This window comes from Sardina pilchardus, chromosome 16 (genome assembly GCF_963854185.1).
Source record: "Sardina pilchardus chromosome 16, fSarPil1.1, whole genome shotgun sequence".
Taxonomy (NCBI): domain Eukaryota; kingdom Metazoa; phylum Chordata; class Actinopteri; order Clupeiformes; family Clupeidae; genus Sardina; species Sardina pilchardus.
In genome coordinates this window covers 22814193-22827927 of record NC_085009.1, presented here as the reverse complement: position 1 = coordinate 22827927, position 13735 = coordinate 22814193, and the positions used below count along the sequence as shown (strand labels likewise).

The window sequence follows — 13735 nt, the reverse complement described above, 5'->3', positions numbered from 1 at the left end:
GTGTGTGTGGTGTGATGTGATGTGATGTGATGTGGTGTGGTGTGGTGTGGTGTGGTGTGGTGTGGTGTGGTGTGGTGTGTGTGTGTGTGTGTGTGTGTGTGTGTGTGTGTGTGTGTGTGTGTGTGTGTGTGTGTGTATGCAGGCATGCATGATTAATGTGCTCTGTCAAAAGTGAACTTCCACACTCATGACCACCCAGCTGTCACACATTCATGCTCTGAGGAGATTCATGGTGTTTAATGTGTGTGTGTGTGTGTGTGTGTGTGTGTGTGTGTGTGTGTGTGTGTGTGTGTGTGTGTGTGCATTGAATATCTTAATGACTGTGAAACATTAAACGTTTCTAAACTATGTAATGCCTGAGAGTGTCTGCAGTGCTTTATTGTTTTGGTTCATCAAGCATACAACTTTACATTTAAACACATACAAATCAGTATTTTACCTGGTTGCGCCATGCACTTGACATTTGTTCATTTCAAATGATCTTCTTCTTTTTGGACACCTATAATAACCTTTTGACTTTTCTAGCAAGTTCATCCATTCAAATTATCAATAAAATAAAGAGTTGTATATTTAATAAGAATTTGTTCTTAGTTTTACACTAGTTGTATTACCTGATGTAAACTGTACAAGTTTTATAGGGCACTCATTGAAATCTTTGGAAATTTTCAATTCTAACTGCAGAAAGTTAATGGCAGAGGTCTCAGAAAGAAAAAAAAAAAAAAAAAAAAAAAAAAATCTTTCATCTTTGCATAGCAAATCGAGGTCAATGAAGTGACCATATATATGTCCTTGCCCGTCTCAGGTAAAAAAAAAATTCAAAGAGTGAAATCTAAAAATATGAGAAAAACACACACAAAGTGCAAAGAACATTTATTTAAAACATTCAGAATGTTCAGAACCATTTCTGGAGCCAATAACAAGCCCACTTGTTACAACAGTAACAGTCAAAATGTTAGTAAAAATATAATAAAATGTCTAAATAAATAATAAATTGTCATAGAAATTGTAAATAAATAATGATATGTGATCAAATTATGATCAAAGAAAAAAAACAAATCATAAATACCCTATGAATACAAAATAATTCTAAACAACAAATAAAATATCAGCAGCCATGAAGATCATAGTTAAAAGTACATGTTTAAAAACTCTAAAACATTTTTTCTCCTGAGGCACAAATACTGGCCACTGTCATAGGCCATTTAGGAACACTGCAAAATGAACTCATTCTTCTCTTGTGCCAGGACAGTTCAGTCACTGAGGCAACTGCTTAAAAAAAATAATTGTCATAGAAATTGTAAATAAATAATGATATGTGATCAAATTATGATCACAGAAAAAATGACAAATCATAAATACCCTATGAATACAAAATAATTCTAAACAACACATAAAATATCAGCAGCCATGAAGATCATAGTTAAAAGTACATGTTTAAAAACTATAAAACATTTTTTCTCCTGAGGCACAAATACTGGCCACTGTCATAGACCATTTAGGAACACTGCAAAATGAACTCATTCTTCTCTTGTGCCAGGACAGTTCAGTCACTTAGGCAACTGCTTCATGGTACCTGACAAAGCAGTTGCGCTCAGCATTGAGGCACAGGTGGAGCTGGCAGACCCTGCAGACAAGGTTTGACCTCATGATGTTCCCCTTCCTGCTGCATTGCTTACAGGTCTGGCGGCTGCTGCTGTAGACAGGGGCATGGAACAGTGACACATCAAACCGCACAGAGTAGTGTGGCGCATGACTGCGGTGTCCGCGGATAGGCGTGGGGACATCAGCAGAGCTGCATGGCAGTGGTGTTAAGCTCCTGCGGGGACGAGATGTCATTGATGTTGAGCTACTGGCCGTCTTGAACACCTCGATCCTGAAGTGCTTCAGTGACAGGCCATCATTCACATTCAGAGCCTTGCTGTCACGCCTATACATTATCCAGGCATTCGTGAGGCTGACATCAATGGCGTATGCAAAGAGCCGCATGTACCATCTCTTGGCTCTCAAGGGAGTGCGGTAGAGGTGGACCAACATGTCATTCTTGTCAATCCCTCCCATGTTTGCATTATAGCTCTTGATGAGATATGGACATCTCACTTGTTCTTTTCTCTTGGTGTCACTGCAGTACCTGTTGACTGTGGACCAAGGTTCTACCCCCATGTCTGTTGACATCAAAGTGACAATCTTGTTGTCTTTCCACCTGACAAGTAGGATCCCATCATCACTGCTGGTGTAGTCACAGGCACCACGAGGGACAGCCTTCTTCATCATGTCTTTCATGGACCTGAGTGGAGCATTGCCAATCCTGTTGTCCCTGGCTGTTCCTGTGTACCGGCAGTTCTTGCTCTTGAGGTATCGCACAAGATCTAGGCCACTAAAGTAATTGTCTGCAAAGATGGTTTTTGGGCCGGAGGAGGACATGGTGCTGGCCAAGACAGATACTGTCTGGCTGGTGACACCCATCTGTTGTTGTTCAGGTGTTCGAGGGACACCGTGGGCCTCAAGCGTTGTCTGCCCTTGGTACAAAATTAGGTCATGAATGAAGCCATCCTGAGAAGCCCTGGCAAATAGCTTAAAGCCCCATTTGTCTGGCTTGCATTTAATGTATTGCTTTAGGTTGCCAGCAGTCTTGCCTTTATAGCCAACCATCACCTCATCAACAGACTGCTTTGGGGTCTCTGGCTCTCCTCTGAAGGCAGTAACAAGATAATTGAACAATGGCCGGACTTTGAAGAAACGGTCATTGGTACCGAGGATCTGAGCATTGTTATTGAAGTGGACAACCCTCTTCAATAACTTGAACCGCTTGGATGACATCACGTTTGCAACTTGTGAGACCCTGGTCTCCAGTGCCCAGTAGTCCTCCACAGCGGGCAGCTCAGCAATCCCCATGTACATAAGAATTGCCACAAAGTTCATAATTTCATCTTCAGTGGTGGCAAAGGTGGTGTTGATGTCCATCTGTGTTGCATACAAGTTTGTTTGATATGTTATGTGCGAGATTACTTCATCACTGAAGTACCTCCTGAAGTAATCAAATGGACTTTGGATGAAGTCAGGGGGAATGTGCTGGTATTCAGGCAGGGGTGGGTTGTCCAGGTCAACCTTCCTCCAGAGGGTTCGCCGGGCTGCTGGCTTCTTCTTGCTGGTGGGCCTCTTTGCTGTTGGTGCCGGTCCCGGTGCGTCCAGGTCCTCATCTTCAAGCACCTCCACTGCAAGCTGCTTGCGCTGCCTTTTGGCAGAAGGGCCATCAATGTCCAGGTTTTGGGTGGATGGAAGGAAGTCCGGATCTGCTACATCGTTTTCTTCTTCCTCTGAGCTATCATCATCGTCGCTGATGGCAGGGTCTATGGGAACAATGGTATCCCTCTTCCCATAAAAGAGCCGGGCAGTCAGCTGTGAAAGGAATATGCCTTTAAGTTAATATTTAGCTAACTCTGTACCTGTTTTCCTTCACAAATAAATCAGTGTAATGTAGATTTACTGAAAAGAGTATTGCCATCGAATACATAGTATAAACACAATAAAAACAGAAAATACAACTTAAAATACTGTAAGTATCACTTATATTTGCTCATAATTGTGTTTTATCACTAACCAGTATTGAGTCATTAAAATAAATTCACACAGTACTAGGTCTTACACTAACAATAAGCACCTGTATATGCCATTTAATTATATTAAAAAGATACATAAATAAGGCATATGTCTAAAAATGGACACTTGGCCACTCATGCTAGTCTTAGGTGAACCGGGCATATGATCAAATATAGTGCATATAGTTTTTAGCCAAACAGTAAGCTAATTTTTAAAAATGCTATGCAAATAATAATGATCTCAATCTTTAACACAACTATTCAACCAAATAATGTGTGAGTTACATCAACTTACCATGTTTAGTTTTGATGCTATAACGATAGCTGAGGGTTTAGGCAGGTTCAAAAATCCCAAATATTTGATTTCTGCCAGATGGTTGTGTTTGAGGTGCTGCAGTCCACTGCTGATTGGTCAGATGCTCTGATGTCAATATTTGTAAGATAGCTTGAACTTCCCTGATTGGCTGAGAAAAAACCACATGACTCTACAACTCCAAATGGAGGCAGGGGGAGGGAATTTTCAATGTGTGGGGAAGTGACTATATATGGTTATTTGCCCCATAAAGGGTTAACTGAAGAAAAAATAGCTATTCATTTTATCAATATTTGAGAGATTTACAAATGTTTCACTCATCAGTAAAGGTTACTTGGGATCTTCCTGATGAGACAATATGTTGTTTACTCTTTTCCCTCTTCAATTCAATATAAACATTCTATTCCAAATAAATGCCCTTAATGGTCCACAGGCTATGCAGTCTAGGTTAACATGGCAAAAACTTGAAAGCTTGCCTGGCCTCGCTTGCCTTACGGTTTGCTAAGCCATGATTGGCCTGTGGTGGTTTTAGGGCGTGGCTCTGGAAGGGTAAATTGAACTTCAATGGCTTTGCGATATTTTACATAACAAGTAAGGCTTCGTTCTAATTTGCCCATTTTTAGTGGGTATTTCTAAGTTCAAGATTTTCTTATGGTGGAGGGCACAACCATGCCTCAAGTTCATGATAGCTCTTTGGTTATGCACAACCTCTTCTAATTCGTCAAAACATCTTTGTCATCTTTGATTGACAGGCTTTACTGTAAAGGGTTGTGCTCATGCCATCTCTCTAAAGTCAGAGGTCCTGGCGCAAACTGGCCTTTCGTCTTGTCCATTCAGTGGAGCTGAGGAAACAGTGGTTGATGCGCAGTTGTCAGTCACTGAGCACCTTTAATTTCAGAAAAAAAATCTCTAGTGTGCACGCTGTGCATTGGTCTGTGTGTGTGTGTGGATGTGTGTGTGTGTGTGTGTGTGTGTGTGTGTGTGTGTGTGTGTGTGTGTGTGTGTGTGTGTGTGTGTGTGTGTGTATAGGTGTGTTTATATGGGTGCACATGTGTCTCTGTGTGTGTGTGTGTGTGTGTGTGTGTGTGTGTGTGTGTGTGTGTGTGTGTGTGTATGTGTGTGTGTGTGTGTGTGTGTGTGTGTGTGTGTGTGTGTGTGTGTGTGTGTGTGTGTGTGTGTGTGTGTGTGTGCACGTCTCTGTGCATGTGTGTGTGTGTGTGTGTGTGTGTGTGTGTGTGTGTGTGTGTGTGTGTGAGCATACCCACACAACATCCTCATCTGCTTGTAGGATTCTGGAGGTCATGATCTGTCAGAGCCTCTGCCTGTCAAAGTGGCAGCCCGTAGATAAGAGCACACAGCATTAGATGGTCTCGGGAATACAGAGCTGAGGAATAAGTCATTGGTGCTGACAAACTGACTAACTGATTGCCTCTGACAGAGCAGGTCTGTGTTTGCAAAGCATTTCAGTATACAAGCACAGCACTCGTCCAAGTTCAGAGCTTCCCATCTGGAAGTGGAAAATGCTGTGGCCAGAGGCATAGCAGATGCCATGACAAAACCACATTTATTTTCTGTAGACACAAACAATGCTTTCAATGATCTGGGAATAAAGCATGTTTTTTTTTTTTAGAAATTAAAGAAGTGTTAGTTATTTATTGTTCCATGGTAGTGTGCCCTAAAAAATGATAAATGTTGAAGCACGGAGGCATTGTTACCTCCGCCAAGGAGGTTTTGTTTTCATCAGGGTTTGTTTGTCTGTTTGTTTGTTTGTTTGTTAGCAAGATATACTCAAAACTTTATGGATGAATTTCAATAACATTTTCAGGAAAGGTCTGAAATGACCCATGAAGAAACCATTTTTAGGAGTGATCTGGATCACCGTCTGGATCCAGGAGGCGCTTGGCGGAAGTCTGCACTCTCTGAGTGCTTTATTCGTTTTAATAATGTCATTGATCTTTCTCTCTGAAGAGCCAGTTTTAGCTAATAGCCTACCATTTCAGAAATGGTTATTTCTCAGATTTCAGGTAAAATTGGGTTACTGAAATTTTGAAAAATAAAATTCTAAATTTGACTAATTGTAGCCTACATCAAATTATCAGTCCTTCAAGAAGTGAACTTGTGAGCTTGGTTGAGATCATATAGGCTAAGGGAATTAATCATGTTTTGTCAGTAGTAAATGTGTTATATCATCTATATAGGCTATGGTTTAAAGATAAAATGATAAATTAGTACTTTTGCAACCTTTTCTGGTTTTACATGAAGTCTAACCTATTTTATCACTAAGTTATTAACATATTAGTCTAGTGTTTGTCTATTGCACTGCTATCTGAACATCAATTAGGCCCTACCATCAGATGCACTTAGGCCTATTACAGTAATAGGTAGGCAAGGCATAGCCTATTGCAAGATCACCTTTATAAAGACAATTTGAAGGTAGCCTAAATAAGCGTTTAAAAGGTGAATATTCCATTTAGCATAGCTAGGACCTATAGGTTGTTTATAGCTGAGACCAGTTGTTGATCAAGTAATCGCTCTACATAGCCTACCCTAAAACCCAAGTAAATTAACTTTCCACTATAAAGAGTGTTCTCAGAGCCCCTTTTCAAAGTTTGACCTCTCCAACATGGAGTCACGTCGATTCCACTGCATGCTCAACGTTGAACCTGATTGGCTGTTATATGTTTTCGTAATCAGTACGCGACAGCTGTTTGAAGTGATACACGGGTCATCAGTAGAACTTCTTTGCTGTTGTATTTGCTACTATTTACAATGCTAGGTAAAAAGTCTGTCAAGGAGAAAAAAAGAAGACACTCTCAGGGAGAGTCACGAGAAGTGGATAGAAAACGGAGAAGCACCGAATCCAGCGTCGAGGTAAAGTTAGCGATGCTAAGAACAGCCTATCCTAGCTAGGAACAGCACGAGCCGCCTTCCTGCTTGCACGAGCGTCTGTTTTTAAGCTTCACAACTTTGTTAATACACTTGTACTAGGCTATTATAACTGCATGACTGCTATTGCCATGTATTTCAAGTCAAATTCAAGTCATCTATATCCTGCCATACCCTAGCTAATATTTGAGCTAAGCGTGAAAGTTGAACCATAGGCTCTGCTGACAAACGGCAGGTGGTTCAGTTAAATTTGAACTTGCATGAAGATGCTTTAGCTAGGTTATGATTTCGCGAGGAACTTACAAAGTTGTAACGAGTCGATATCAAATCAACCAGAGCACACGCACTTGCGTCTCAAAAGAATCTGAAAAAAATACCATGTGCACCTATGTTACCCAGGAGACACTCTGTGAAATGGTAAACAGAGCCCAGCCAAGAACTCCAATACAATTTTGATCAACTTTGAGGGACTGCTATGACCATGCAGGATCATCCAGACTACTCGTGATGATTTTACTGCATACTCTTCCTATTTATGCACCAGCCTGCAAAATTTGAGCCTCCTACAGATTCTAGTTCTTGAGCAATGAGCTTGTGAACTTTGACAAAAAAGAGAGGCAGAACAAATTTGACACCCCCCTTCCCCCGTAAAACTGGCTGTTACTTGAAAAGTATTGATCTTAGCGCAAAAACATTGTACATAGTGTCTCCTGGGTAACATAGGCACGCATGGTATTTTTTTCAGATTTTTTTTGAGACGCAAGTGCGTGTGCTCTGGTTGATTTGACGTGGAATGACCCAATATTGATCATGACTACTCATCAACATTCATCATGCACCACCAATCCCACTCTCTCTTCGATTGTATATTGCATCCTGTGTCTTGCCTGTGCCTGTTGGGGTGTCCACGACCATGGTATACATTGACAGGGACAACAAGGCCGCCCATAGCATCTATTTATTTGTAAATGTACATACTGCATTTATTCCTTTATTCTTATACCTAACGTACAGCCCTTATTCTTTTTTACTGTTTTTTTATGCTATTGTTGAGTGTTGTATGTTGCACTTGAGAGCAAAGATTAACCGCAGTCAAATTCCTTGTTTGTTACACAAACCTAGCCAGTAAAGCTGATTCTGATTCTGACTTCTGATTCTGTTTCTGATTCTGATTCTGATTCTGATTCTGATTCTGATGCTTGCAGGATGCAAAGGAGGAGCCGGAGGCAGCAGAGGCGCCCGTTCAGGAGGAGCCCAGTGACACCGAGGAGGGTGGACTGGACCTCAGCGTGCCTTTCAAGCCCATCAGTGCCTACGTATCCGACCGACCGGAGATGCTGGAGCAATGTTTCCGCGTGCTAGGCGAGAACAAACTCAAAAAGATGCTCCCGGATGAGCTAAAGGTAGATGAGAGTCTGTGCCTGTTGAGTCACTTTCTAACCATGGGTGCCTCTCAACATGCCTCCTCGATCCTCGATGCTCGATCCTCGAGGGGCATTCCCACTGATCTATAACTAACACTGGATAGACTTTCCCATTGTTTACCCCCCATCATGCTTTATGTAGATCAGTGAGGATCGAGGAGCGAGGGAGGACGTATAAACGCTGCATGAGAGGCACCCCATGTTTGTCAACAGCGGCCTGATGCACTCTCAAGACTGCTGTTAGTCCGGAACTCCTGGAAATCTGGAAGTCTTGGAACGGATTTCTTTGAGGAACAGGATAGGGGTTTATCTGTCCTTAAGGCATTGTTTGGGCATTGTTTTTTATTAGGCCTACCATTTCATTTTGAACCCATGAATGTGAAGACAGGACTGAATGTTACCTGTTTTTCTTTTCCTCTATTGAAGGATGTGCCATTTGAAGAAATCAAGAAGCTGTGTGGGGAACAACTGGAGCAGCTTTCTCCCAACAACCTGCTGGAAATCCTGGAGGGTGAGAAGCAGTAACCAGGCACAGCATGTGCATGGTGACACTATACTGACTTTAGGAACTTCAGGAACATTCCTTGGATATTCCATCTTCATTTTTTAATTTTATTTTTGGGTAAAATGTATTACCGTTGCCCAACTGTCGGGATGGAATGTGGCAGGAGTTATGTAACATGTATTGTATTTATTACAGCAGCCACACTTGTGTTAACTTTTATAAGTGGTTGCCAGGTTTTGGTTTCCACAGCCAACAAAATCTGGTAGTCAAGGGCAACCTGGCGAGCCCTGCACATGTGGTAGTGTGGCTTGGCCCGAGCTCGCGAGTTAAACTAAAAAAAAAAAAAGATTCTCATAGCGCCTTTCTCATAGCGGGCTTGCACTCTCCAGTGGTTCTCAAAGTGGGGTCCGTGACCCATAGCCAAGGGGTCTGCGAAATAATTTGCTTGAAACTATAAAGTTAACATTTTAAGAAGATGATGCTCTTTTCACCCATAAAACAAGCAAATTTTGTCTATTTGGTCCTACCCACATTAACTTGGGATGGTGGACCCGGCCACAGCTTCAGAGAATACGAATGGTTAACTGTTACGGTTACAAGGGGGTCCTTGGAAAATGTTATCCCCTAAAAGGGGTCCTTGTAACCAAAAACATTGAGAACCCCTGCTCTATACGACATGTCAGAAGTCTTTTGTTCTGTGCTTAGGACGAGAGGTGTCCGAGCCCGATGCTGAAAACAAGAGCAGCACTGCTGCGGATAGCCAGTGAGTAACAATCCATCCTTGGAATGGATTGGTCCGCACACTGGGTAGGCTCCAAAAATACACTTTATTTAGTATAAAAAGGCAACGTTTCGATCCGCAGTGGGACGAAACGATGCCTTTTTATACTAAATAAAGTGTATTTTTGGAGCCTACCCAGTGTGCGGACCAATCCATTCCATTATCTATATTTTTGTCCGGCACCTGGATTATTTCTGTGGATGTGCGCACCCCAACCAAACGCCTAACAATCCATCCTTTAAATCCATATCAAAAATCCACAATGTGTGGGTCAGTTCAGCTTGAAGTGTTATCTAATGTCTATCTTATGCTCCGTAATCAAGGCAAGACAACAACGTCGACTCAACCTCCAGTGCCAAAGAAAACAGCGAAGTGGAGGAACTCAAGCAAAGTAAGTGCTCGTGGTTGTTATGTGTTCAGGGCTGTTTTTCTGTATCTCAGAGTGTCTTTTTAAAGTTAGAAAAAAAAGTTCCTACTCCTTAGAAAACAGCGCCCTACGGCAAGTGATTTTGTGACGGCTGACCAAGTACAAGCTGAGGAGTCAGACATCCGTATCCAATAACAACCAGCAGAAATTAAGATGGTAGGAGTGGAGAGACTTATTATAATTTACTTTCAACACAGGGAGCTGATATGACAAACAACGGTTTGAATCTGTTAGCTTCTGAAAGTAGACCCTAGGTTGTTTTTGCTCTGGAACACTCCTTTAAAGTGCATCATAATATTAGTCTGGGGAGTAACACCGGACGTGTCCAGCAGTGTGTCTGTCTGGGCAGTGTTTTATGTTTATTGCCGTCAGTGGAATAACTAGGGTGTTCCCTAACATTAACTTTAGATTAGCCCATGTTGTTATGGTAGCAAAAGACACCCTCAGCCTCAGCTGCTTTTTGTTGCCAGCGGTTTTGCAATCTGAAAAAGATGGCAAATTTGAATGTAGCCTTACTCCTCACAAGGGCTGGGCAATAAAACAAAAAAGACACTGATTTTTGACAGGCTGAGGAGAAGTGACAATATTCAGTATGATACAGTGTAATAAAGTCTGTTCACGTCCTCCTGTAATCATTTGTACTTTTTCCATGCAAACTTCTCTCTGGATCTATCTATTTCTCTATCTATTTCTCTATCTATCTAACAACCCTTTGCTTATTTGTTAACGTGTAGGTGGAGGGTCTGGGGAGGAAAGCGATGTCCTGAGCATCAACGCAGATGCCGACGACAGTGACATCGAGGGCCCCAAAGAGGAGAAGTCCCCGGAGGAGGCGGAGGAAGAGTCCGCAGCAGCTCCCCCCTCAACCCCACCGGCACAGGAGGAGGAGGAGGAGGAGGAGGAGGAAGAGGAGGTGAAGAAGAAGATGATGAAGATGGAGCAGGCGGAGAAGAAGGAGGACGAGCCTCGCCTGGAGCTCCAGCAGGACATCGAGCGCAGCGTCAGCGAGATCCTCGCGCTGTCCGTCCCGGCCGAACCCCCGCCGCTGCCGCTGCCGCCGCCGAGAGCAGCGCAACCCGCACAGCCCCGCCCTCAGCGGCCCGCGCAGCCCGATTTCCCAGCAGCCTCTGCGGTGGCGGCGGCGGCGACGGCGGCAGCAGCTGCGGTCGCTCATCCCTCGGCCCAGCAGCTGGAGCTCCTGGAGCTGGAGATGAGAGCGCGGGCCATCAAAGCCCTGATGAAGGCCAACGACACCAAGAAGCAGGCCCTGGCCCCATGACCTGTCCCTGGGGCCCGCGAGGTGACCCTATCCTGGGTCACGCGTGCTGCATTCTGGGAGGGTATGACCATAGATTAGGAACCCTTTGGAAACATCATGGCAGCTCTGTCAGCCTATGACTTTATGAGGAGTTTCTTCATAAATATGCAATGCATTCTGGGGGGGAGTTACAGTAGTCCCAGTCCCTCATAACAAGCAGAAGGTTATAGTTATGTTAGCTTTTACACATGCGATGAGTCCTGCAATTGTTCAATTCTAGATTGCCCATCAGCTTTTAATTGTAGGACATCACACAGGTGTGTTATCTGACAACGAGGAAGGGTGAGTTGTAGACAGGGCTTTACATGGAGAGGGCCACCACTGATAAAATCTGAGCCGTGTGTCTGAATATTGACGATGCATATTGTGTGGGCCAGTATCTACAGAGAAACAGGCGATCAGTCACGTACATGGCTAGCCCAAAGGATATTTTGAAGTTTGGTTAAGTAGATCTGATGGTAAGAAGCCAGATCATCAATAACGAAAGCTAGCCCAGGAACTTGTTAACGTTCAGGCAGCCGTTGAAGAAATTTCAGTTCTATGAAGTTCAATTTCAGTTACTTGTTTTGTTATTGCTAACAGAGTGTTGGGTGTATGATGAAGTTAGCCTGAGGTTGTGTGTATGCTGTATTGAAAGGGTGTATGAAAGTGTCCCTTGCATTTCTAGTGCCAGTCAGTGATAATTTCAAACGCAGACCTTAGAGACCTGGCAGGGTTGTACGCTTGTACAGTAGAGCCTGTGTCTCTGCTCTTAATTTTTGCTCATATATATATATTTTTTTTCTTTCATCAATTTAGCTTGGATTAAAAGGACAGATCATAGATAGATCAGGTGTATTAGATTTCAGTCGCTAGCTTCAAAGGTCAAAGAGGACAAGGCAAGGTCACATGTCTCTCAGAGTAGTTACACCATGTGCATGGGCTTGGGAATTAGAGTAGGCCTACATATATTTAGCCATCACTGGTGGAAACTTATGATCTTAAATGAATCAAGTTACATTTTCTCCATTTGTTTTTTTCTGTTTTCTTCTCAATAAAAACAATGTCTGTTATGCCACTGATGGTCATAAGGAGAGATGAGACCGGTATGAGACAATCTGAACAGGATGTACTTTGGTGGCTTTGATTTTTTTTATTTTATTTTTTATTTATTTTATTTTATTTTTTTGCTCTGCCAATGATTGGATCTGTTTTAAAGTGATATTTAGTTAGCTACCCCAGAGATTTACTTTGCCTTAACTTTGTTTCCCATTAACATATTGCAAAGAAGAATTTATTTGGGACATTTTTTTTTTTAATTCTTATTTTTGTTTTTAAATCACCCAAAGCTCCTTGGTTCAATCTCTGTTTTCTTGCCTTTATTACACTTGTTAAGTGTTATTGTAAATATGTTGTTGAAAAAAACATATATTACATTGAAGACAATATGAATATGTTTGATTAAAAAATCATGCCCAGTTCTTATGGGTTGGAAAAGAGAATTATTGTGTGGTTTGTCAAAAATCAGTACAGACGTGGAGAAATCACACACATTGGCTAGTATTTAAGTGAGTTTAACAAAAGCAAACCAGCAATGTTTCTGAAAGTCGAGGACATACTCACCAATGTTCTCTCTGTGATTTATTTGGCCCATGATTGGTTGATTTAACCAAGAAATCATAGAAATATTGGTTCCTTGGTTATGCCAAAGTTGTTGCCCAATGGTCCTTATGTTGCATGCATTTCCCTAGGTGGCCACTAGAGTGTAGTGTCACACTCCTTTATGGCTCTATCATTGAAAATGGTGCTGTTTTGAAACCCCCTACACATTTGGTGAGGTGATTGTGCCACCACCTCCTAATCATGAAGTCTGAAGCTGAATTTCAGATGTGATGTAATCTGATTGGTTGCTTCTGAATAGTTTCTTTACAGTCTGTTCAGTGTGTTTATTTGGGATCTGCTGTTATACAGTAACACTTACATTTGGGGGAAGTAATCTCAAATGTTGGTAAATGACCTGTTGCAGTTGTTGAGTAGTGAAAAATGATGTGTACACTCTCTGTAGTTGTGAAATTCACTTGTGGTTATATAGTTGCAAGTTGCTACACTGAAGAGGACATAAGTTTAATAAATAATTCACCAATTTGAATGATGAGTGAAGTGCAAAGACTGACTGAATTTAATAACCACCGTTTTCCCGACTATTAGCCGCGGCTTATACATTGGTGCAGTTAATATGGTGTTAATGTGGTTTTTTTTCCCTTTTAACTTGCATACAACAACAGCCCTGCAGCTTATATACAATGTGGCTAATACACAGGAAATTACTTTAGGCAAAATGGGTATGAAAATCAACTGATGATGTGTTGACTCAATTTTCTCATATACCACATAATGGCTATAGTTCATAGTTAAAAATTGACTTGCCTTGTTAGCCAACTTTTCACTTTGCCCGCCAATTCAATTAATGGCCATAAGTCTTCAAATATGATTAGCTTGCTATTTT

General features: G+C 42.0%; 2 protein-coding genes across 2 annotated transcripts; one reads left to right on the top strand and one right to left on the bottom strand.

Moving 5' to 3' along the window:
* Nucleotides 1-1551: 1551 nt before the first annotated feature.
* On the bottom strand, nucleotides 1552-5212 carry LOC134059605 (piggyBac transposable element-derived protein 3-like). Its single transcript, XM_062516048.1, has 2 exons — nucleotides 5171-5212; nucleotides 1552-3396 (listed from the first exon to the last, which is right to left on the bottom strand). Exons 1-2 carry the CDS (start codon nucleotides 5210-5212, stop codon nucleotides 1552-1554), a joined length of 1887 nt encoding a protein of 628 aa, XP_062372032.1.
* Nucleotides 5213-6618: 1406 nt separating this feature from the next.
* Nucleotides 6619-13479, top strand: LOC134060258 (caspase activity and apoptosis inhibitor 1). Its single transcript, XM_062516900.1, has 6 exons — nucleotides 6619-6780; nucleotides 8001-8198; nucleotides 8646-8730; nucleotides 9430-9487; nucleotides 9829-9896; nucleotides 10667-13479. The coding sequence occupies exons 1-6, from the start codon at nucleotides 6679-6681 to the stop codon at nucleotides 11209-11211; spliced, it is 1056 nt and encodes a 351-aa protein (XP_062372884.1). The 5' UTR covers nucleotides 6619-6678; the 3' UTR covers nucleotides 11212-13479.
* The last annotated feature ends 256 nt before the right edge of the window (nucleotides 13480-13735 follow it).

What these genes read in the sequence shown, in the direction of transcription:
- LOC134059605 (XM_062516048.1), bottom strand. Translation starts at nt 5,212, where the DNA reads ATGACCTCCAGAATCCTACAAGCAGATGAGGATGTTGTGTGG. An exon ending in CAGATGAGGATGTTGTGTGG is followed by an intron (nt 3,397 to 5,170) that starts GTATGCTCACAC and finishes TTCCTTTCACAG; the next exon opens with CTGACTGCCCGGCTCTTTTA.
- LOC134060258 (XM_062516900.1), top strand. Translation starts at nt 6,679, where the DNA reads ATGCTAGGTAAAAAGTCTGTCAAGGAGAAAAAAAGAAGACACTCTCAG. An exon ending in CCTGCTGGAAATCCTGGAGG is followed by an intron (nt 8,731 to 9,429) that starts GTGAGAAGCAGT and finishes TTCTGTGCTTAG; the next exon opens with GACGAGAGGTGTCCGAGCCC. An exon ending in AGCACTGCTGCGGATAGCCA is followed by an intron (nt 9,488 to 9,828) that starts GTGAGTAACAAT and finishes TCCGTAATCAAG; the next exon opens with GCAAGACAACAACGTCGACT.